Source organism: Eleutherodactylus coqui, chromosome 2, assembly GCF_035609145.1.
Source record: "Eleutherodactylus coqui strain aEleCoq1 chromosome 2, aEleCoq1.hap1, whole genome shotgun sequence".
Classification (NCBI taxonomy): Eukaryota; Metazoa; Chordata; class Amphibia; order Anura; family Eleutherodactylidae; genus Eleutherodactylus; species Eleutherodactylus coqui.
In genome coordinates this window covers 44,011,185-44,034,935 of record NC_089838.1, presented here as the reverse complement: position 1 = coordinate 44,034,935, position 23,751 = coordinate 44,011,185, and the positions used below count along the sequence as shown (strand labels likewise).

Here is a 23,751-nt window from a genome sequence, read left to right as displayed (position 1 = left end):
TTGTATCAGAGCTAAGGTGAATTACCATGTGACTTTTCTGAAGGTCCTATCAGGAATATATACAAAGTAATATATATATAACTTGGTGTTTAACCCCTTACAGTATTGTCTTATCTTTGTTATATTCGGCTACATTTCTGACCTCCTTTTTCTGTCATGCCTTATTAACACTCACAGGCGTCGGAGCATCTTTGCTTTTCTAACCCTCCTGCCCTCCTGTCTGTGGACTGACTACCTTTTGGCTTTTTATATTAACCCTTGGTAAGTCATTTTCATTCTTTGGAGCAGAAGATTAACATTTTGTTTCCTGCCAAGTTTAATGTCACCAAGAAGAGAGATAAAGGGGCATAGAGGGGTGGTCTCCATTACTGATGCCCATTGTCCTGCGGTTCTACAGTAATTTGTACTCTATGATGTCATAATTCTATGTCACCATCTGTTACTGAATCTGTCACCGGCTATGACGCTTTGTGGTATATGACTTATGTGATATCTAACCAATGTTGTGCCCCATGATTGGACTGGGACTGTCTATCTTCATGTAAATGGTGCACAAGTTGGACCTACTAGAGCTTTCTCTGTATTTGCAGATGACAGAAGGTTCTTAATGTTATTGATTGAGCTGATAATATATTCTGTATTCATTTTCTGAAAGTGCTACCACTAAGCCGATCAGGTGTAATGCTGAGAAACCTAAGACAATTAGTGCACAGCTCCAGTCTGCTGCACATAAAGCTGAGCTGCACTATAATGGGCATGGATTCAGGGAACGAGATATTGTTTAAATTTTATAAAGAAATGGCCCCACGGCGTCTTGATTACGTGTCATTCCATAAAAATATCGGAGAATGAAGCAGGATATAATTATCAAGGGTATATTGGCTATGTATACATAGTACCACGTGACATGATATATTTAAGGAGTCAGGGAGGATATTTATTAGGATAAGTATGATTGGATTATGGATTTAGAATATTCATTTTATCAGGACTAAGTGTTTGAGACTATTAAAGGCTATGAAAAGCTTTGTACATGAAAAATCAATACACACATCTTACTAGTAGAATAAAATGATGCACGTATTTGTTTTTTTGCATTTAGAAAGCCTCATACTTGGTTTACAGGCTTTTCTACATTAAAGTTTCAGGCTGACTGGCGTTCCCAGCACTGATCAGCTGGTCACATTCTCATGAATGTGCACAAGCTCAGCTACTCCTCCCCTCTTTCAGAAGCTGTGTAGCATAACCACACCCACTCAATACTACACAGCTCTCTCATCCTCTCTGAGTAGCTGCTGGTCCATTTCCCAGTGCTAAAAAATAAAGCCAACGGCAACAAAGGAAAACACTGTCCCTAATGAACACTGACAAGGATGAACCTGACCACGTACCACTGCCACTAGTTTACCCTACATGGGACAGGGGAATAACACAGGAAACAATATGGAAATTATAACAAGTGCAGTACTTAGCTCTGAAATGCAACAGGTAAATAGGAGATCCAGAACCAAGCTCTGACTGTGATAACAGTCAGAGGAAGACTGAAGATTAAACACCAATTGAGCTAAATACAAGGCCAGGCTAAATACCTCTGACAAATACTCACAGGTGAGACTTAGCACGTCTCACCTAATACCACTCCCACCAGAGCCAGAAGATGGAGAACCACTTACAAAACCTGTACCAAACTATCAGAAAGGAAGCGATCCCAGAAACACTGCAACAAGTAGCTATCTCTCCTCGCTGTCCTGATCTCCTCCACCATCGCACTGGTGCACAACCCTCTATAATAACACAGTGGAGAATGCACCTTCACAACAGGGGAGCAGGCTGGGGAGGAGCTATCAGTTTACTCCAACTTATAGAATTTCAGTCGATTTCAATCCTCCAGTCTGTAGTGTCTTGGAAAACAATGCAAGCGTAGAAATCAAACAATCAGCAATTTTTAATGAAAACCAGTTACAAAAAATCTCCATTCCCAAAACACCCCGATTAAAAAAAACAGTGCTTTAAGCTAAGATACTGCAGCCACAAGTATGTGAACCCTCTCACCTAGTTGGATGCTTCTCTGTGGCTATATGGGCCTCCACTCTCCGGGGAAGGCGTTCCACAAGATGTATCTTTTGTGCCTCGGGAACGTTGTGCCCATCCAGCCTGAACAGTGCTTGTGAGGTCAGGACTGATGTTAATGAGAAAGTTGTTGGATTCTGAGGTCCGGACCCTGTGCGGCCACTCCACTCCTCCACACCCAACACCAATGTCTTTATGTAGCTCGCTGTGTGCACAGGAGCGCAGTCATGCTGGACAGGAAGGGACCTACCCCAAACCGTTACTACAAAGATAGAAGTGAGAATTGTGTAAGATGTCTTTGCATGTTGTAGCATTAACCCTTTACTGGAAAAAAAGAGGATGAACCCTGAAAAACAGCCCCAGACTATTACCTCTCCTACATCACTACAAAAAATGCATTTCCACTGCACCAGAGTGCAGAGGCGCCATGCTTTACACGTCTGCAGCAGACATCTGGCATTGTGTACAGCTACTCCACCATGGACACCCACCTCATGTAGTTCTTGTGCTGCTGTTACATCCAGATATGCAGTTCTGTATTGGGTGATACAACCGAGGACAGGTGGTCGTCCTCCCCACGGACTTCATGGGTTGTTCTTGCTCTGAGTTTTTACTCGACATACAGAATGTTGCACTTAGGATCGTTAACCATATTAGGGTTTTGATAATTGCAATTTTAGGATTAGGATCAGAAATGATTGCAGTTCTCTGCCTTGAGTTTAGAATCATTTCAGAGGTTAGGAGCAATACACATATCTTAAATATGGTGATTACACATAAAATTGGGATGAGGGTCATTACACTCATTGGGCGTTAGATAATTGCATATACAGTATTAGGATCACTAAGGGTTATGGTAGGTAGTGCATGGACTGCAGAGTAGATGTACTATTAGACGTCGGGTTGAATACTGTAGGACTATGGTAGGTACCCTGTCTGCCCAAAAATAAAACCTACCCTGAAAATAAGCCCTAACTACAGTAAAAAAAAAAGTCAATAGGAATACATTGGGTGCATGAAAAGGGCTGTGAAAACGCAAGTGCTGCGTGTTTCCAGATAAGTCGAGTCACCTACCCAACAGGCTCGATCCAGGTCTTTCCCACTGCTTTCCAGAGCCCCAACGAGGGTACCACAGTCTTCGGCTACAGCTCAGCCAATTCATAAATCTAGCCTCGAGGACAAGATGGCTGTGATTGGTTCTTCGAATGCCGTGGCTCAGCCAATCAACGCAGCGCTCGAAGAACCAATCACAGCCATCATGTCGTGGAGGCAGGATTTATGAATCCAGTAACCAGGAAGTGATCCTGTGTGGGCGGACGAGGACTCCGGGAACCACACTGGAGCTCTGAAAAGCAGTGGGAAGGACCTGGACCGAGCCTGCTGGGTAAGGAACATAAGACATTACCCCAAAATAAGCCCTAGCACCTCTTCTGGGGCAAAAACTAATATAAGACCCCGTTTTATTTTCAGGTAAGCACGGTATTGTCAGCCTACACTGTAGCTGTTCTGTTACTGTGATACAGTCTGTGATACAGTCTGGTGAGCCTTTGTAAGGTACCATGAAGATGGGGAACAGTTCTGCCATGGCAGATTAGACCCTGTGACTGCTGTTGGCCCAGTCGTCTGTCATGAAATGTTTGTGGTTTTCAGTCCGTGACCTGAAGAGACTTTCTGTTTCTTTTTTAGCGTTACCAGAATCTTTTACCAGAGAGGTAGCAGTGTATGTCTGGAGCAGCAGTGCCCCGTTAGGTCAGTGTGTGTACTGCACCCTCCCGTTGTTGCGTTCAGTAAAAACGTATTCCTTACGTTATTTGTCACCACTGAATATTCTCAGTCTGTGGTGAAGACGACGCATCGGTCATCTTCTCTACAAACACGTTCTTCATCTCTATGTCTGTTCATCGCTTGATCTGACGTATAAAACAGAAGGTCTCGGGTCTGCGTAGATATGAAGATTTAGGCTACCTTCACACGGGTGAGCGCTATATTAAGTAAAAAACGGCTCTCATCACTTCTGTTAAATTACATTCCTCTGGCGTGTATTTCACGCGCTTCAGAGGATCACAAGTGTTTCCCATTGATTTCAATGGGAAACATCACATCACACGGCATGCGAGTGCCATGCGATGCCTTTTAAGGTCCCAATGGGCAAGGCGTTCCAAGAGAACGCCCAAAGATAGGACATGCTGCGATCTTTATCCTCACTGCAAGGCTGAGAGGGAAAAACTGCTGAATATGTGAGTAGGTCCATTCAAAGAATGAAGTTCATATTCATGGGAGTTTTGTGTATCTAGCATTGCACAAAACTTGCTCGAGATTCTCGTCCGTGTGAATAAGCCCTAAGGCTTCCCAGTTAGGACAATGGAGATTTAAAACTGCTTCATTAGTCCTGCATCACATGATTTGCACTGTGTTTTGTGCATGCAAACTTTGTGCACTCAATACGTAGTGAATAGAACCCATTGATTTCAGTGGGTTGGTTCACATAAACATGCTTTTCGTTTGCGTGAATAAAAAAATGCAACATGATCTATTTTCCTGCGGGAAAGAGCATATATTGAACTAATTACAATAATTGCCCATTTCAATGACTAGTAGCATGGCTGTGTGTTTTTGTGCAAGCCCAAAAGTGCTTGATATGCGTACGAAAATTACAGTAAAATATGTACATGCAAATACACAACGCGCATTGTGCAAATGTGTGCGTAAATGCGCTTACGCCCGTATGACTCCGGCCTTATAATGCGATGCGATGTTTAAAGTAACATTGGATTAGGCTCAGCCCCTTTATAGTGACGAAAGGTTAAGGTTAGGGTTAGTCCCAGCTTTATGGTGACATAGGGTTGGAGTCAGCAAAGCTTTATGGCGACATACAGTAAGGGTGAACCCCAGCTTAATGGTAATATTGGTGGGGGTCAGCTCCAGCTTAATGGTGACATATAGTTAGCGTCAGCCCCAGTTTAATGATATCATTGGTTATGGTCAGCTCCAGCTTAATGGTGAGATAGAATTAGGGTCACCACAGCTTTATGGTGATGTATGGTTTGGGTCAGCCCCAGCTTAATGGCAACATTGGTTAGAGTTAGCTCCAGTTTAATGGCGATGTACAGTGTGGGTGAAGCTAAAACTGGCACTGAAAAGTTGAAAATTTTGGTGTAAGTCAAACCTGCACAAAAAATAAGTGAATTCACACTAACTTATACCACTATAAAAAGTGGGCATAGCTTGTTGGGAGGGGATCGGACCCTCAGATTTAAGTCTAATTTAGGCCAATATCTGTCATAAATTATACCATAAATCTACTCCAGCTCGGAGCTGCCGGACGGTCTTCATACATTAGATGCTTTGTGCGCTGGTGGGGATCACATTAAGACCAACGTACAAAACACCAGTCTTAATACATTCCCCTCTTTTGTGTTTTAATTCCCCACCATTTCAAGATCTCTGTTTGCTTCTATAGAATGAAAACTTTTTTCTAAAAAGTCATCCTGAGCTAATCCTGCTCACAGCTGAGAGTCTGTTACAGTGTATGAGTCTAGACAATGCTCTGTGAGGCAATCACAGCAGCCTACAAACCCCTTTCCTGTCCTCATAGTTTGTTTCAATGTATCAGTCCAAGTTTTATGTATCTGGAGTCACAGAGGATTGTCCAGACTAGATACAAGTGTAACAACCCCTCAGCTGTCAGAAGATTTATTTAGGTTTCTTTTTACTGACAGAAAGCAGTGATCTGTTCCTTCATTTACATCATTGACCAGATAAGCTCTTTAGTCCCAAGGATATGAAGCAGGTTTATGTAAGAGCACGACTGGAGCCGCTCTGCAGCGGTTTATCATTTGCTCGTTCTTACTTTATTTTCCATTTTTATTGAGCATCAGGAAAATAAATGGCAAATATGTGGAGTCCAGAACCCTCAACCTGCGCCACGTAACATAGACTAGTGTAGGAGACACCATGTCTGGTCTGTGCTGTGTGTGACTTGACCTGCATTCAGTGGGTTCTGTGATCAGCGACCTACAGCCGGTGATCAGTGACTGAATACAGTAACCTGTCCGTAGTGACTGCACCCATTTATCAGTGAACTCCCTTTAGCGACCGCATATCTCTCTCCAATGACCTGTCCCCAATGACTACACTCAATGACCTCCGATCTTTCCCCAGTGACTGTGCCCGGTGATCAATGTCTGTACCCAGTGACCTGTCCCCTGTGAATGCACCTAATGATGCAGTGTCTGTGACCAGTGACCTGTTTCCAGTAACTGTGCCCAATGACCAATGACTTTGCACAGTGACTGCGTCCAGTGATCAGTGATTGCGCCCAGTGACCTGTGTCCAGCGACTGCAGCCAGTGATGCAGTGACTGTACCCAGTGACTGCACTCAGTGATCAAGGACTTTGCCCAGTGACTGCACCCAGTCATCCAGTGACTGTTCCCAGTGACCAATGTGTCCAGTGATGTGATGACTGCACTTAGTGACTGTGACCAGTGACCTGTGCTCAGTGACCAATGACTACGCGCAGTGACTGCACCCACTGACTGTTTCTAGTGACCAGTGGCTGTGCGTAATGATCCATTGACTGCATTCAATTACCAACATCTGTTCTCAGTGATTGTGACTACGCCCAGTGATTGTATCCAGTGATCCAGTGACTGCACCCAGTAACAATAACCAGTGAACTCTGCCCAGTGACCAATGACTGTGCCCAGTGATCCAGTGACTGCGCCCAGTGACTTTCCCAGAGACGAAAGACTGTGCCCAATGACTGCATCTAGTGATCTGTCCCCAGTGATCAATGACTGTGACTGCACCCAGTGATCCAGTGACTCCAGCCAGTTATCTAGTGACTTTGACCCGTGACTTGTTCCCAGCGACTGCACCCAATGACCAGTGACATATGCCCAGGGAGCAGGGACTATTTCCAAAAACTGTGCCTGGTGACTGCATCCAATATCTTCGCTCAGTGGCTGTGTCCAACAATCAGTGACTGCACGCAGTGATTTAGTGACGTTGCCCAGTGACTGCACCTAGTGACGTGATCCAGTAATTGCGCTCAGTGACTAAACCCAGTGACCTGTGCCTAGTGAGTGCATCTAGTGATCCAATGACTGTGCCCAGTGCACCAAATGACTGTTTCAAGTGATCAGTGACTGTGCACAATGATCCAGTAACCTGTTCCCAATGACTGTGTCCAGTTATCAGTGACTACACCCAGTGACTTTCCCAGAGACCAAAGACTGTGCCCAATGACTGCGTCTAGTGACGTGATCCAGTGACTGCGCTCAGTGACTAAACCCAGTGACCTGTGCCTAGTGAGTGCATCCAGTGATCCAATGACTGTGCCCAGTGACTGCACCAGATGACTGCTTCAAGTGATCAGTGACTGTGCACAATGATCCAGCAACCTGTTCCCAATGACTGTGTCCAGTTATCAGTGACTGCATACAGTGACATTGTCAGTGATCCAGTGAATTCACCCAGAGACTGTTCCCAGTGACCAATTGCTGTGCCCAGTAATTGCGTCCTGTGATCCATTGACTGCGCCCAGTGACTTCACCCAGGGACCAATGACTGTGCCCAGTGACAGTGCTGCTACCATCATATTCTCTGTTTTCACATAAATTTCAAATATTTTTGTTTTAGGAGCAAGAATGGATTCAAGAAGCGGAAACTGACCAAGTAAGTGTCCTCTGTTTCTATAACTCTGACTGATAAATGACATGCAGTGCCCACAGCACTACATAGTGAGGCAACAGATGCCTAGTCGCATTGTTGGTTCTATGATGGTATGAGCTTATTAATGACGCCATCATCTGACTTCTCTCTCTCGTCCTGGAAGCCCTGTGCAGTTAGATGACTTTGATTCATACATTGTGGACATGGCGAAAGATTCTGACTACAAGTTCTCTCTACAATTTGAGGTAAGTGATGGTGTCCAGCGTTCCCCCTCCATAACCCACAGAGAGGTCAAAGTTAATCATCAGCATTCTCATTTTAGAGGGGCACCTGAAGCATATACAGCATGCATAGAGGTGAACCAGTGACCATATACAGAGCAGAGCAAGTGGCAGGTCCCGCTGGCTTCCTTGGCAGCGGGACATTGACCTCGATGGTGTCTGAGAGAGAAAGTTCCATGAGCTTGGGCAGAGCGAGTGGCAGGTCCACTGTGACCTTATGCTACATGTCTAGTGGTGACCCTGTGCCCTACGTGGCAATGTCTGCGTGGGGGGTGGGGGTCGGCAACAACACTGCGGCACTCTCAGTCCATGTAAAAGTCCAAATAACTTTATTTTTTGGGTATATTCAGAGATAACAAAAAACTCCGTGGAAAACAATTGCCACTGGCAGCACATACAGTTTGTGCCAGCAACAAAACAAACACTTGCCTGTCAAGGTGTTAACTAAGCAGCAGTACTGACTACTAGAGTGCAGCAATGGTCAGCAAGCAGCAGAAGTCCACCAGAAGCGGTAGATGTGCTCACTCCAGGCTCTGGCCTTAACTGCCTAACCTTGCAGACTTTTATGTCCCAGTGATTACCTCAGTGGATCCAGTTGAGCTCACTGGGATCCAGAAGGAAGACATGTACTGGAGTTTTCTCCCCGAGGCTAAGCAGCTGAAATGTACACTTCCTCCAGTTCTTTTCCATGCACATGTCTACACCTGATACAGCATATATAGAGGTAACCCTGTGACCATATACAGCATGTATAGGGGTGACCCTGTGACCATATATAACATGTATAGAGGTGACCCTGTGACCATACATAGTAATGTCACTGTATATAGAAGCAACCTTATAACGTCTTCCGTGTCTTCCAGGAGCTGAAGATGATCGGCCTGGACATCCCGCACTGCGCCGCTGACCTCCCTGTAAACAGATGTAAAAACCGCTATACAAATATATTACCATGTGAGTAGAAGTAGTGATGGCGGCCAGCACAGCACTGGAGACGTCTTCACACTCCTTGCCCGTATATCAGACTGTCCAATACATACAGCCATATGCATTAGGGCTTAAACACATGACCGTGAATTTCTCCCCTTATTCAGCCATGATAATCACCGCCGTATAACGGGACAAAATGAGACAGCTGATCTTAATGGGAGATTAGTGGTTTTGTTTTTACTTTAGGATTTCTTGACTGTGTTTTGTACAGCTGAGAATATATGGGACCTGCCCTATCTTCCCCGCACGCAGGGACTACATTGTGTTGGAGAGATCGAGAGATCGGGCAGCCACTATCTTCGGTCATTTCCCAACTTCTGTGCTTTGGCGCGGAGTTTGAACTGTCTGTGTGGGAGAAGAAATCTCGCTCATTCAGGCACAACTACACTCCGTGCTGCCGAGCGTAGTTCTGCCTATATCAGTGTGAACAAGCCCTTAATGTGTACACTGTATAATGCTCTGAGCGTCTGCACTGTATATACTGTCTATATTGTTGTGTATGGTGTTGTAGTTTCTATATTGTGTTCTTCAGACTTTTGCTTTCTTCCCCGCAGACGACTTTAGTCGGGTGAAACTCGTTTCCAGTGAGGAAGATGACGCCGATTACATCAATGCCAACTTCATCCCGGTAAGTCCCGCAGGAAGGACAGGTGGTGACTAATGTGAGACCCCGGAGCCCTTCTGAGGGCGCAGTAGTCACAGGTGTCAGGATGTCCCTCCCCACTCCTCTAGCCCATGGCTGTAGAGGTAACTGGGGGGGGAGCGCCTCACACCTTGCAGTTACTTCTCGCAGCCTTCCTGCTATCCTCAGGGTCAGTGATGCCAGCTCGTCCACACACAGTGACAACAGGACTGCTGCCACCCTGCTGGACTGTTAGACTTTCATCATTCACCACATGGGTTTATTTAAAGGAGCTTCACTGCTATCACTGGAGGGCAACAGAGTCCGTTCGCCATGTCCCAGCCGCAGTAATCATATATGTGATCCCACCAATAATCTCGTGGGATCCCGCCAATAATCTCGTGTGATCCGGCCAGTAATCTCGTGTGATCCGGCCAGTAATCTCGTGTGATCCGGCCAGTAATCTCGTGTGATCCGGCCAGTAATCTCGTGTGTGTGTGTGTGTGTAATCCCACCAATAAGCTTGTGTGATGCCACTAGTAATCACGTAAGTGATAAATCCTGCCGAATGTTGGAAGTGGTGGGCTTAGTGATGGACATGATATCACTCTCTTCTGATGCAGGGATACAATTCTTTACAAGAATACATAGCGACGCAGGGACCGCTGCCGGACACTAGGAATGACTTCTGGAAGATGATTCTCCAGCAGAAGTCACAGATCATCGTGATGCTGACCCAGTGCAATGAGAAAAGACGGGTAAAGTGATGTAACTGCTCATGTGCGCAGGGCTGGCCCCCTACCAGACATGCCAGGGGACTAAGCGGCACGTGCAGCGGTATTTATTATCTTGTGCCTTGCTTATTTATATAGGACACCCCCAAAGCACTTGCAGCATCTGTTTCCGCAAGCCAGACCCCTAATATAGACTCCAGAATGGACCCCTTAATAAATACACATGGAATCTTAGGCTACAAATATCTTTTATCTTAACCGTGAAAATAACATACATGAAGTCCGAACCTGGATTAAAAGGCCGCCGCATTTATTTAAACTGGGTTAAAAACATATTAAATATCATGAAATATATAACACATAGATCCAGTCCGTCCACCCCAAGTCTACTACATATAATAAAATCTAATATAATATAGCCTGTAGACTTAGTCCTGCATACTCCAGTCTACAGCACCAAAGTCCTTTTAATAAACCTTTCTGTCCACCCGCAGGAGGCGGGCGACATCCCCCATTTAAACTGCCACGACAAAGCATTAACATCACAAAACATTGGGCGGGTTGGCGGGGCAGCCTTGAATGATGTGAGGAAACTGTGACAGGTCTCTGCAGCACTTTCTTATGATACCTCCTCTCTTCTTCCCGCTTAAAACCTCCACCAATCACCGCTTGTTGCTAGACCTTTGCCTCACAGAGACCTTCTCTCCTGATAGGTCACCGCCATTATCTTCTCGCCCAATCATTCTCTGTCGCCAGGCTTCCCAGCTTCCATATCAGACTCCTCATATTATAGCTGACCCTAAAGTGACTTAATAAAAACAGGTTAGAAACCTCACCTATCCCCAATTCAAACCATATCCATCTACCTTCCAATAAAGTTAATAAACCTTTCCGCCCCCAGATTCCATGAGGCCTCAGTCCCCTAGCGCCCTTCTGTCGTATATCCCATAGCAGATTCCTTAAAGTAATGCAGCCCATAGGCGCCTAACCTAAGACAGAGCCTATAAATACAAGCTCCCTAAGGCAATAGACCCCAGACCCCTTTAAATAGACTGCAGAGCAGACCATCTAAAAAATTAGGCTACCTAAAAGTAATACAGAGTAGGCTCTCCAGATCCTGGTCTCTCCATAATATCCTTCTAGCAGTTGGCAATTATACGTCACCCGAAGGCTACAGCAGTCTCAGTACATTGCCACTTACCTGAGCTGCAGCCATATTTCTGGAAGCCCGTGGCCGTATGCACTCTTTACTGCTCGCATTGGGCACATGTGGCACACTTGCACACGCCCGAGGAGAGGTGCCGACTGCATGTTAATCCCCTGTAATTGGGACCTAACCTTGTTTATTGCAGATAAAGTGTGATCATTACTGGCCATTTACTGCAGAACCGGTCAGCTATGGAGACATCACGGTGGAGATGGTGTCTGAGGAGGAGCAGCCGGATTGGGCGCTTCGGGTGTTTCGAGTAGCACATGTGAGTATTACAGTAAAGTGCAGCGCCTCATTGTCTGTTCCTCGGGGGCGTTGCACATCACAGGGGTTTTGCATGGTGCAGGGTCTGAGGGGTGGAGCATGACACAAGGACTTAGTGCACAGCATGATGAGATGGAGCATACCAGGTGCTCTTTGAATCTATATATCCCTGGCCGAGGTAGAGTTACTCCTCCTGGCACCCCAGCTAGACCCATAGTGGATGCGATGGCCTCTCAGAGGACTTCAGCCGATCTCCGCATCAGTGCACGACCATGTGTTAGAAGGAAAAGTGCCATGTCTGGGCCTTTATGCCATGTTTTCATGTGTATATGTATATATATGTATGCATCTTCAGATCTGTTCCATTTTGCCTGAGGAAGGACCCTAAGTAGGTTTGAAAGCTCGCTATACCATCATGTATTTTGTTAGCCAGTAAAAGGTATCATATCTACAAGATTACTTGGTTTCTCTTACTGAGAGCGATGCCAGAGGCACAATATGGCAGTAGTGAGGGTGCTGGCGATGGCAGAGGCTCAGTATGACAGCCCTCAGGATGTTGGCGATGTCCGAGGTGCTGTATGATAGCGGTTAAGGTGCTGGCGATGTCAGACCTGCAGTATAGCAGCAGCGAGAGTGCTAGCGATGTCAGAAGTACAGTATAGCAGAAGTGGGGTGGGGGGGTGATGTCAGTGGCACAGTATAGCAGTAGTGGGGGGCTGGCAATGTCAGAGGTGCAGTATAGCAGTAGTGAGGCTGCTAGCGATGTCAGTGGCGCAGTATAGCAGTAGTGAGGCTGCTAGCGATGTCAGTGGCGCAGTATAGCAGTAGTGAGAGTGCTAGCGATGTCAGAGCCGTTCTATAGCAGTAGTGAGGGAGCTAGCGATGTCAGAAACGCAGTTTAGCAGTAGTGGGGGACTGGCAATGTCAGGTTGTAGTATGGCAGCAGTCAGGGTGCTGGTGATGTCAGGGGGGGCAGTATGGCAGTAGTGGGGGAGCTGGTGATGTCAGGTTGCAGTATGGCAGCAGTCGGGGGGGGGGGGCTGGTGATGTCAGAGACGCAGTATGGCAGCAGTCGGGAGGCTGGTGATGTCAGAGGCACAATATGACAGCAGTGGGGGGCCGGAGATGTCAGGGTGCAGTATGGCAGCAATCGGGGTGCAATAGGTAACAGTCATTGTGTTTTCTGTTCTCCCAGGCAGCTGACGCACAGCATATTATGCATTTCAACTTCACTGCGTGGCCGGACCACGGCGTCCCAGCAGCCAGTGCAGCTGAGAATATACTACAATTTGTCTACATGGTGAGACAGAAAGCAGCCAAAACCAAAGGACCAATAACCGTACACTGCAGGTAAAGCTACAATTACCACTGAAGCCACCACCCACGTGAGGACCCCTTGGGCCTCTGTCTGGAGTCTTCCCTTGGCCCTTGCGTCTGTTCAGTAAATTGTGCACCAACTTTTAATCATGACCCTTTCCACACAGGTTTATAAAGTATATAAAGTGCAGTGAAGGGAGAATGATGGAGGAAAAGCATTGTCATTTTCTGTAGATATAAGAGAAAACGTTTCAGCATTTTTGTTTTTGCTGTCAAGACTCCTCCCCCTTTGTGTGCCCCACCCCTTTACGATGGCCCCTCCAGTCTGCATGTGACAGCCCCCAGATAATCTTCTCGGTCGCATTGGCACTTTAACTTCTTGCCCAGGCACTGATTTCCTGCTGAGCTTTTGCTGGAAAGTCTGATGGATGGGATGGGGGGTATGCTTTTTTGCTTCTTCTATTGACTCTTCTGCTACCTATTGTGTTTTAGCGCTGGTGTTGGGCGGACGGGAACGTTTATAGCTTTGGATCGTCTCATGCAGCACATACGAGACCACGAGTTTGTAGACGTCTTAGGCCTTGTAGGAGAAATGCGCTCTTACAGGATGTCTATGGTGCAGACAGAGGTAAGTGTAGGTGGTGGATGTCTATACTGTATACGGAGTGTCTTTACTATGTATATGTATTCACCGTGAGCCTGTATACTATGTGTACATCTCCAAGAATGGCACCACCCTCTGGTTACGTACAAACTTCTCTCTTAGGAACAGTTCATCTTTCTTCATCATTGCGTTCAGTTGATGTGGAAGAAGAAGAAGCAGCAATTTCGGATCAGTGATGTCATCTATGAGAACGTCTACAAATCCTAGAGACCATCCTTACTTGTGAGTAAAGGATCCACATTCCGCCAGTAATCTGTGGAGGGGGCTGATAGTCTCTTTGTCCGAGTCCATAGAATGTGCCCCCATAACTCAAAGAGTCGTATAAAGATGGTAGTTGGAGGTTCTCCCTAAGGTTCCTACAAAGATATTGTCCCAGGTAACGAGACTCCTCATGAATGTTACTCCTTGTGTCTCAATAAGAATCTGATCTGAGAAAATCCTCAAAGACAGAGAAAAAGGGTGGAGTTCTCCAAATGTGGCATTTATGGCTCCTCTTTAGGCCCCTCCTCTTATTGACTCTCCTCCCCTCAGTTGTCCTGGCCATGCGATGGTCACACGGGTGGACAGCTCCTCTTGGTCATGCCCAGGTAACTGTAACGAGCCATGTAGTTGTTTGCCCACCACATGGCCGGGACAGGTTGTTATCCCAATGACACTTTCAACCCTCCTGGTAGCAAAGGGACGACTCTTCATGGGGATAACAGATGATTCCGCATCACATATGAGCCACTTGTGACAGCATAGCACATGGGCGAGGACACGTGACTTTTGTATGTCTCTCTTCCAGATGAGAACAGTGCAATCACCTTCTCCAGTTTTCGGGCTTCTCTCACTGGTTGCGCAGAACTGGGGCCGTGGTCCTGTGGTGGAGCCCTGGAGAGACCTCACACCGGGCATCTCTGGACCTTCCCTTCATGAACTTTTTCAGTATGGACCAAATTACATAAAGACAATAGACAGGAAGCGGAAGGAGCTGGGATGAGGCGGAGGAGCCAGTGCAATACGAGAAGCCTCACAGTCTTACTATGGATTATACCTCATTTTCCACAAATTACGAGGACACCGGGTTGTGTGGTCCATGCCGAGTCTTTTCCAGCTTCTGTCTTGAGTGTAAAAACTTTGTTCCTACAGCTGTATGTAACTTGTGAAGCACAATGTCCGTGTTGTGTCCCAGGCTGGAGAGTGTGGAAGGCACAGTAAGGAGCCCCAACTTCTCAGAGACCTCACCGTTGTGTGTATTCAGTTCCCTTTGTGCTATGTGAGTGTGTGACACAGGTAGGATTGGTTACAGGGCTGGTGCATCTCTATACAAGGCAGGTACAATGTATCAAGCTTTTGTACAATGGGGCGGATACAATGTATTGCGCATTTGTATAACAGGGCGGAAACAACGTATCAAGCTTCTGTACAATGGGGCAGCTACAATGTATTGAGCTTCTGTGTAACAGGATAGGTACAATGTATCAAACTTCTGTATAATGGGGCAGATACAATGTATCAACCTTCTGTATAACAGGGTGGATACAATGTATCGAGCAACTGTATAACAGGGCAGGTACAATGTATTGAGCTTCTGTATAACAGGGCAGGTACAATGTATTGAGCTTCTGTATAACAGGGCAGGTACAATGTATTGAGCTTCTGTATAACAGGGCAGGTACAATGTATTGAGCTTCTGTATAACAGGGCAGGTACAATGTATTGAGCTTCTGTATAACGGGTTGGATACAGCGTATGAAGAAAATTGCACATTAAATAAAGTGATGAAGAGAATTTTCTATACTACGACATCCTTATTTCCAGTTCATAGAAGAGTGGCAGTTCACATCTAGCCAGTTTCCCTCTCATGCTTGGTCGCCCATTAAAGAAACCAATTGGGTCAAAGTAGATGAGGAGCGCAGAAACTGATACCTACATGTGATTCTCCAGACTGTTGTCCATCAATCACCTCCTCTAGCCAACTGCAATGTGCTAATCTTACAAGTTTAAGCCTCCTGAAGATTCATGATTGCTGAGAGTCTCTACATGGCCAGTCAGATTCACCTAATAGAAATATTCCAACTTGTGGAATCCTACACATCATAGAGCCACTCTGTACGTATGCCCACCTCAATGCCCGCTCCAGCAATAACATGCATGATGGGGGGTCGCTGGTGTACAAGGGGAGTAATACAGTCACAGGGTAATCTAATGGGCAGCTCCAGAGGAGATTTAGGGCTCAATTTGAGAAAGGATTTTACAGTGGAGGATGTGAGAATAAATAGGTACACACAAAAGAGCTACATATTAACCCCTTCTCGCTGCTGTCCTTTTTGTATTTTTTTCTTTTTAATTTTTCTTACCTACTTAAAAAAAAACTTATATCTCTCCAGCAACATACCCGCAAGGGCTTATAAAAGATAAGGGTTTTATTTCACAGTGGTACCAGTCAATGTGACATATAACATATTGGAAAACTCTTTAAAATTTCCAAGCGGGGCAAAATGAGAGAAACATTTACCTTTTTTGGGGGGTGGGAGTGTTTCTCTTTTTATGGCATTCACGGTTTGATAAAAAGGACATTGTTTTTATTTTGTGTGTCGACATGATTACAGCGATCCCAAATTTATATAGTTTCTTTAGCTATACAACCCCAAAAAATAAAGTCAATGAATGGCTCTGATTGCCTAAGCCACCGCGCTCGTGAACCAATCACAGCCAGCCCTTCCTCGAGGCGGGGATTTTGATCCTCCAATTCAGGAAGGGTTGGCAGAAGACTTTAAACAAGTGCCAGGAAGCTTTAGGGGAGAAGATGCGCCGGAGATGACAGCACCTCTTATTTTTTATATTATTTTTTTTACTGCAGCTATGGCTTATTTTTGGGGTAGGGCTTATATTTCAAGCTGCCCCCTGAAAATCTTCGCACTTGGTGCAACAATGTCGCACGACTTTGTAGCAACACAAAATCACTGTTCTATGTCCTCACTAACTAATCATATTCATTAGTATTATGGCTGTATTGTGTTTAGCGCCGGTATACCGCTAGGGGCTGCAATTTCTACCTGGCACATTTGTGAACGGGGGCCCGCGAGACTCCGCCATATGCTGTCTCACCACCCGTGGGCTGGCTATGCGTGGCACTCGGAGAGGGGAGGGCCGTTACCCAGAGCAGCCGGCAGCCAATTACAGGCTTGTTGATCAAGAGGAAAGCAAAAAACTCCCAATGAGGCAGAAGCCAATTAGCCCCCTTGGAGGAAAAATTCCTTCCCAACGCCATAATGGCAGTCAGAATAATCCCTGGATCAACATTTGAAAATTCCGACCTGACTTCAAGACCCGGATCAACAACCCGCTGGTCACCTAATGTCTATATCCTGTAATATCATAGCGCTCTAGAAAGGCATCTAGTCCCCTCTTAAACGACTCAATGGATTTTGCCATCACCATATCCTCAGGAAGAGAGTTCCACAGTCTCACTGCTCTTACAGTAAAGAACCCCATTCTGTGTTGCTGATAAATCCTGCTTTCTTCTAGATGTAGAGGATGCCTTCTTGTTACTATCGCAGTCCTGGATATAAACAGATCATGGGAGAGATCCTTGTAATGTCCCCTATGTATTTATACATAGTTATTTGGTTGCCCCTAACAGTCTTTATTCCAGGGTGAATAATCCCAATTTGGATAGCCTCTCTGGGTATTCCAGTCCTCCCATTCGGTTTATTAATTTAGCTGCCTTTTTTGTACCCCCTTCAAGCACTGTGACATCTTTCCTGAGCACCGGTGACCAGAACTGTACGCAGTATTCCATGTGAGGCCTGACAAGTGCCTTATATAGTGGGAGGATAATGTTCTCATCCCTCGCCCCTATACCCCTTTTAATGCACCCCAAGACTTTATTTGCTTTTGCAGCAGCTGACTGGCATTGATTGTTCCAGTTAAGTCTACAGTCCACTAGTACCTCCAAGTCTTTTTCCATATCTCTTTTCCCTAGCAGTACCCCATTTAGTGTATATTGGTGACAACCGTTTCTCCTGCTCATGTGCATAACCTTACATTTATCTACATTGAACTTCATTTGCCATTTTTCTGCCCAAGCTTATCTAGGTCCTTTTGTAGCCGCACATTGTCCTCCGTTGTGTCAATTGTTTTATATAATATCGTATCATCTGCAAATATTGATATTTTACTGTGCAGCCCGTCTGTCAGGTCGTTGATAAATATATTGAACAGAATGGGGCCTAATACTGAGCCCTGTGGCACCCCGCTAGCGACGGTGGCCCAATCAGACTACGAACTATTTATTATCACCCTCTGTTTTCTATCTCTGAGCCAGTTCTTACCCAGATACACATGCTTTCGCCCAGTCCGAGCTGTCTCATTTTATATATCGGCCTATTATGTGGCACAGTGTCAAATGCTTTAGAGAAATCCAGATATACGAGATCAATAGACTCTCCCAGGTCCAGCCTAGAGCTAACTTCGTTGTAGAAGCTGATAAAATTGGTCTGACATGATCGACCCCTCATGAACCCATGCTGATGAGGAATTATTCTGTTGTTCTCCTTGAGGTATTCCAGGATGGCGTCTCTCAGAACCCCTTGAATATTTTTCCAATTATTGAAGTGAGACTTACTGGCCTGTAGTTACCAAGCTCCCTTTTAGACCTCTTTTTGTATATTGGAACCACATTGGCAATACGCCAATTCAGTGGTCAACCCCGGTCTTGATGGTGTTCCTAAATATAAGGGTGCATTCACACGAACGTATATCGGCTCGGTTTTCACGCCGAGCCGATATACCTTGTCCTCGGGTGCAGGGGGGGGGGGGAGGATGGAAGAGCCAGAAGCAGGAACTGAGGCTCCCGCCCCCTCTCTGCCTCCTCTCCGCCCCTCTGCACTATTTGCAATGAGAGGGGACGGGGGCGGGGCTAAAGGCCGTTAATTAGCCCCGCCCCGCCTCTCCCCATTGCAAATAGTGCAGAGGGGCGGAGAAGAGGAAGAGAGGGGGCAGGAGCTCAGTTCCTGGCCCTGGCTCTTCCATCCCCCCCCCCTGCACCCGAGGACAACGTATATCGGCTCGGCGTGAAAACCGAGCCGATATACGTTCGTGTGAATGCACCCTAAGAAATAGCGGTCTGTCTATCATGTCACTTAGTTCCCTTAGAATCCCTGGGTGTCATGTCTCAGTCAGCACATAGTTAATTATTTGCCAGCACACCTAGTTTCTGTAGGTTGTAGCCAGGGCTAACAACTCCTGTGCTTTCTAGTCTAGGTTAATTAGTCCTGCTGATGTCTGAGAGGTGTGGCTGGTGATTGACATTTCTGTCAGCCAATCAGCTTCTCCCTCCTCCCTATAAGATCCAGCTCTTGGTGCCTGGGAGTTGCCTATTAATTTCCAGTGATCCCTGAGCAGTCATCCTGCTCAGAGCTGCTGTGTGTCTGGCTCTGGTACTTTGGTTTGTTCTCTGTTTGTTTGTCTGTACTTGTTCTTTTTATTTCCGTGCACTATACCCTGCGTGTTCAGGGCTCTCTTGTAGGGATTTGTAGCGGCCTAGGTACAAGTGTGGGTCCGCACCTGTTGAAAGCAATCAGCCCGCCGATTAGGCACAGTTCCCTCCTGGGGTAGGGTTTGCAGGGAAAGGATTTCCCTTAGTTTATTTTGCATTTACATTGCACGGTCGAGATATACAGGCCTTTATCCTCCTGCAGAGGTGCTCTCTGTCTGTTCTGCATCTAGCCACCTGTAGCAGCCCTTTCCCACGTCCGTCTTGGCTGCCCCCCGTACCCTGTTTGTGTTGGCAGTCCAGGACGAACATGACACTGGATGTATTCCATCTGGCGATTTGTCGATTTTAACCATCTCTGCACTTCCTCCTGAGTTAGGCAGGTCATATTTTGTGGGGGGTTCATTTTATTCTCCTGCATCTCGTGTGACAATTCTTTTTCCTTCATGATTATATTTCAGAAAAAACAATTTAAGATTGTTTTTCCTCCCCCACCCCCTCCATCATCTATGATTTCTCCTACATTATTTGTTGAAGGACCAGTGCTTTCATTGAAAATCCTTTTACCGTTTATATAATTGAAAAATAGTTTGGGGTTATTTTCGCTCTCTCTGGCAATCAGTCTTTCTGCCTCCTTCTTTGCATTTTTTATCTTTTCCTTTCATAATTTAGTTTTTTTTTCCCTGTGTTTTTAGCGCTTCTTCACTGCACTCTTGTTTTAATAATTTAAAAGCTTTCTTTTTTTCGCTTATTGCCCCCCTTACCGTCTTGTCGAGTCACATTGGTTTCCTTCTACTTGTAGTTCTTTTATTTTTAAAGTGTATGAACTGCTCACATGAGTTAATTAGGTTGAACTTCTCACATTTGTCACCTGTACTATTATTTTTGAGGATGCTATCCCAATTACTGTTACCGATAGTAGTTCTGAGCTGATCAAATTTTGCTTTACTAAAGTTTAGTTTTTTTTATCGCTCCCTGATAAGGCTTCCTATTGAATGCCGTAATTTTTTTCAAACATTCTTGCTTCAAGCTCACCCACTTTACTCCTCAAACTTATTGCATTCGTTGCCATACAATTTATACGGTTGTTTTTTTTCGTATTCATTATGCTGCTTATGGTAATATTAGCTGTTCTAGCTATACTAACCCCCCCCCCCCCATTCCCATATTTGGTCCCAGTTCACTGTCCACACTGTCTTCACCCCTATTACTCTTTTTGCCCTCTCCCCCAGCCCAAGTTTAAACACTCCTCCAACCTTCTAGCCATCTTATCCCCCAGCACAGCTGCACCCTCCCCACTGAGATGCAGCCCATCCCTACGGTAGAGCCTGTAGCCAACAGTGAAGTCAGCCCAGTTCTCCATGTACCCAAAGGCCTTCTTCCTACTCCAACTCTGGAGCCACTTGTTTACCTCCCTAAGATCCTGCTGCCTTTCTGGTGTGGCTCGTGGTACAGGTAGTATTTCTGAGAAAACTACCTTGGAGGTCCTCGCCCTGAGCTGAAATCGTTTTTGGAGGTTCCTCCATTGACCACAAACTTTATAGTTAGTGTTAATATGCACTATGACCCCCTAGCTCCTCACCAGCCTCTGCCAGTAATCTGTCAACCTGATCTGCGATGTGTTTAACTCGAGCGCCAGTGTTGGGGATTTTCTTTTTTTTACAGATTTAGTGGATCTACTGGACTAACCCACCTGGACTGAAGATAGTCCTGGAGTGTTTGGTTGCTGACTCCTCAGATAGGCGGACTGTAGACAGGAATACGGAACTAACCCAGACACGAGAATATGGACAGAACTGGGAGGGCATAGACCAAACTCAGAATACAGGAAGGAAAACTGACCCTTGGCTGCAGGGAAGATGGCAGGACCCTACCTGTAAGCAAAGCGATCGCCTCGATAAAAGTGGCCCTGCACTGGAACCTCAGGCCTGACTATCCCTGAAGGGGTAATACACAGAACCAGACAGGGTTAGCACACAGAAAGATGCAGGACAGAAAGTAAACGTAAGAACAGATGCAGATTTGCAGGAAGCCTCATACAGACAGAAGGTCATAAATAGACCCAGGGCAGAGAGGCAGACAGAAGTCAGATTGGAAGATAAAACCCAAAGAGCGGGTGGACAGAGCTGACACAGACAGAATGACCAGTGAGGCTGATTGTCAGGAAGTGACAAACAACGATCAAAAGGCAACCTGGAAGTGCATCAGCTCACCTTAAATAAGGGAGTAGTGCATGAGTAGGTAGACTGAGAGGCAGAGACCCGGTTAACCCTAACAGCACTGGACAGAAGCAGAAAGGAATGGCAGCGACCTTACAGCCAGGAAGACAGCATAGCATTCGATAATCCCGGTCTTTGTGGCAGATTGCCCTGTCTGTCCCCCTTATAATTGAGTCCCCCACCACTAGGACCACTAGGATAAGAGCAGCCCTGCGGTGGAACCTCAGCTTTGACTATCCCTGATGGGGTAGCAAATGTAGAAACTGGCGTCAGACAGAGGGGCACACAGATGCAGGAAAGGACAGGAGCAAACCATGAACAGGAATGGGAACTGACAGAAAACAAACGAACACACAGAAAGAAATACAAGAAGCCTACACAGGGAGGCTGAAGGAGACTTACAAGACACAGATCAGACTGAGCACACAGAAGCAGGCGACCTGAGAAAGCTGAATGCCAAAACCAAAGGTGGGAGAACGTGCAAAGAAATTTTTTCAGAGTGGAGAGTACTTGCTCTCAGATCCAGGGGCTTAGTGACAAACAGAATGGTCACAGATAGAGTACCTCCATTCATAGTAGTCTCCCTTAGCAGTCTCTCCAGATGCTAGGTAGGAATCTGGAAGTGGTCTACCAAGGCCCGATGCAAGAAATTCCCTACTGAACTGGAATTCAGACAGGCCGACACAGGTAATTGTGCACCAGAGACGGACAAAGTCACAGGTAAGAATTGAAAGTCACAGCGGCACTACCAAACTACCACAACAAAGTCACAGGTAAGTTCAATCATGGTAAGGACTGGTTTATACCTAGGATAGATATTCCTACAGACCCTAGACTCAAGAGTACTCCCGGTTTACGAGGACAGATACTAACCTGATGACCCGGAGCTCCACAGTACTTGCAAAGTCCCTTAGAGGGTCTGTGCATGCGATCAACCTACATGGGCTCAGGATCTTCAGCCAAGAAGGTAATGAGAGGTACCAAAAGCAGACCCTGAAACTTGGGTGTCAGGTGGATCGACCTCTTCTCCTGGGTAGTCTTCTTGGTTCTCTCCTGGAACCGGAGATCAGTTCTCATGGCCAGGGAGATCAAGGCATCCAGGGAAGTCAGAACCTCGCAACCTGCCAGCTCATCTTTGATACGACCCCTGAAGCCCTTAATGGCGTATTGCCCCATGGTGAGATTACTCTGATGTAGGAGCAACAGGGAAGAGGCAGCCGAGGTGCTACAACCAGGCTCCTCAAACACTTTCCGGAATGACTCTACAAAAATATTTAGGTCATTAACTACAGGATCATCTCATTCCCAGAGAGGGTTCACCCAGGCCAATGCCTGTCCAGATAGATACGACATAATAAAATCCACTTTGGCATTTTCAGAGGGGACTAGATGAGACAACAGCTCGAAGTCTAGCGTGCACTGATTTATAAACCCATGGCATAGTCCAGGCTCTCTCTCGTAGCGTGTGTGAGGGGGGGGGGGGCAGATAATCGGAGACAGCAACCTGCTGCAGAGACTGACTATGAGAACAGAGCTGGGGTTGTACCTACTGAGGAAGACTGTGGTACCGCTGCGCCAATAGAAATGGAGCTAAAGTGGGCACTCAGAATTTGTAAGTACGACAAGATCTGTTCCTGGCGTTCACGCTGTTGAGTGAATTCCTGCGCAAATCTGGAATTGCCTCACCAAAGAGATCAGAATACTGTTACGGTTTGGAAATGTGGCAGGTCAAATAAAATGGGGTTTGGGGCTTTTTGGATAAGTCTTTATGGTGCGTCACAAATCTGTGCATTGACTAATCGAGTTAAACAAAAGAACAGGGTACAGAGCAGGACAAAGAAAATGGGGTTTGGTGCTTTGTGGATGAGTCCTTATGGTGTTTCACAAATTTGTGCAGTGACTCATCTAGTTATACAAAAGGATAGGGTTAATATTATGGTTAAGATAAGTTTTAGATTAGGGCTACGATTACGGTTAGGGGGCTAGGGTTAGAGAAGAGGGTTAGGGTTAGGATTAGGGGGTTAGGGTTAAGAGTTAGGAATAGAGGATTAGGGTTAAGTATGGGTTCCAGGGTAGGATGAAGAAAATGGGATTTGGTGCTTTGTGGATGAATCCTTATTGTGTGTCACAAATCTGTACAGTGACTCATCTAGTTATACAAAAGGATAAGGTAAGGGTTAATATCAGGATTAGCGTTAGGGCTAGGATTAGAAGACAGTAGGG

The 23,751-nt window shown here is 46.0% G+C and overlaps 1 protein-coding gene across 2 annotated transcripts in view; it reads left to right on the top strand.

The window, feature by feature from the left end:
• PTPRO (protein tyrosine phosphatase receptor type O) overlaps positions 1-15,592 on the top strand; it is a 72,905-nt gene extending 57,313 nt beyond the window's left edge. For both annotated transcript variants that reach the window (XM_066590712.1, XM_066590711.1), the window contains 11 exons: positions 178-261; positions 7,713-7,748; positions 7,909-7,990; positions 8,890-8,980; positions 9,571-9,644; positions 10,262-10,396; positions 11,725-11,847; positions 13,042-13,196; positions 13,656-13,791; positions 13,930-14,049; positions 14,615-15,592. In XM_066590712.1, coding sequence (XP_066446809.1) covers positions 178-261; positions 7,713-7,748; positions 7,909-7,990; positions 8,890-8,980; positions 9,571-9,644; positions 10,262-10,396; positions 11,725-11,847; positions 13,042-13,196; positions 13,656-13,791; positions 13,930-14,034 — 1,021 coding nt within the window. In that variant the 3' untranslated portion in view covers positions 14,035-14,049; positions 14,615-15,592. The remainder of the gene's footprint in view (positions 1-177; positions 262-7,712; positions 7,749-7,908; positions 7,991-8,889; positions 8,981-9,570; positions 9,645-10,261; positions 10,397-11,724; positions 11,848-13,041; positions 13,197-13,655; positions 13,792-13,929; positions 14,050-14,614) is intronic.
• The last annotated feature ends 8,159 nt before the right edge of the window (positions 15,593-23,751 follow it).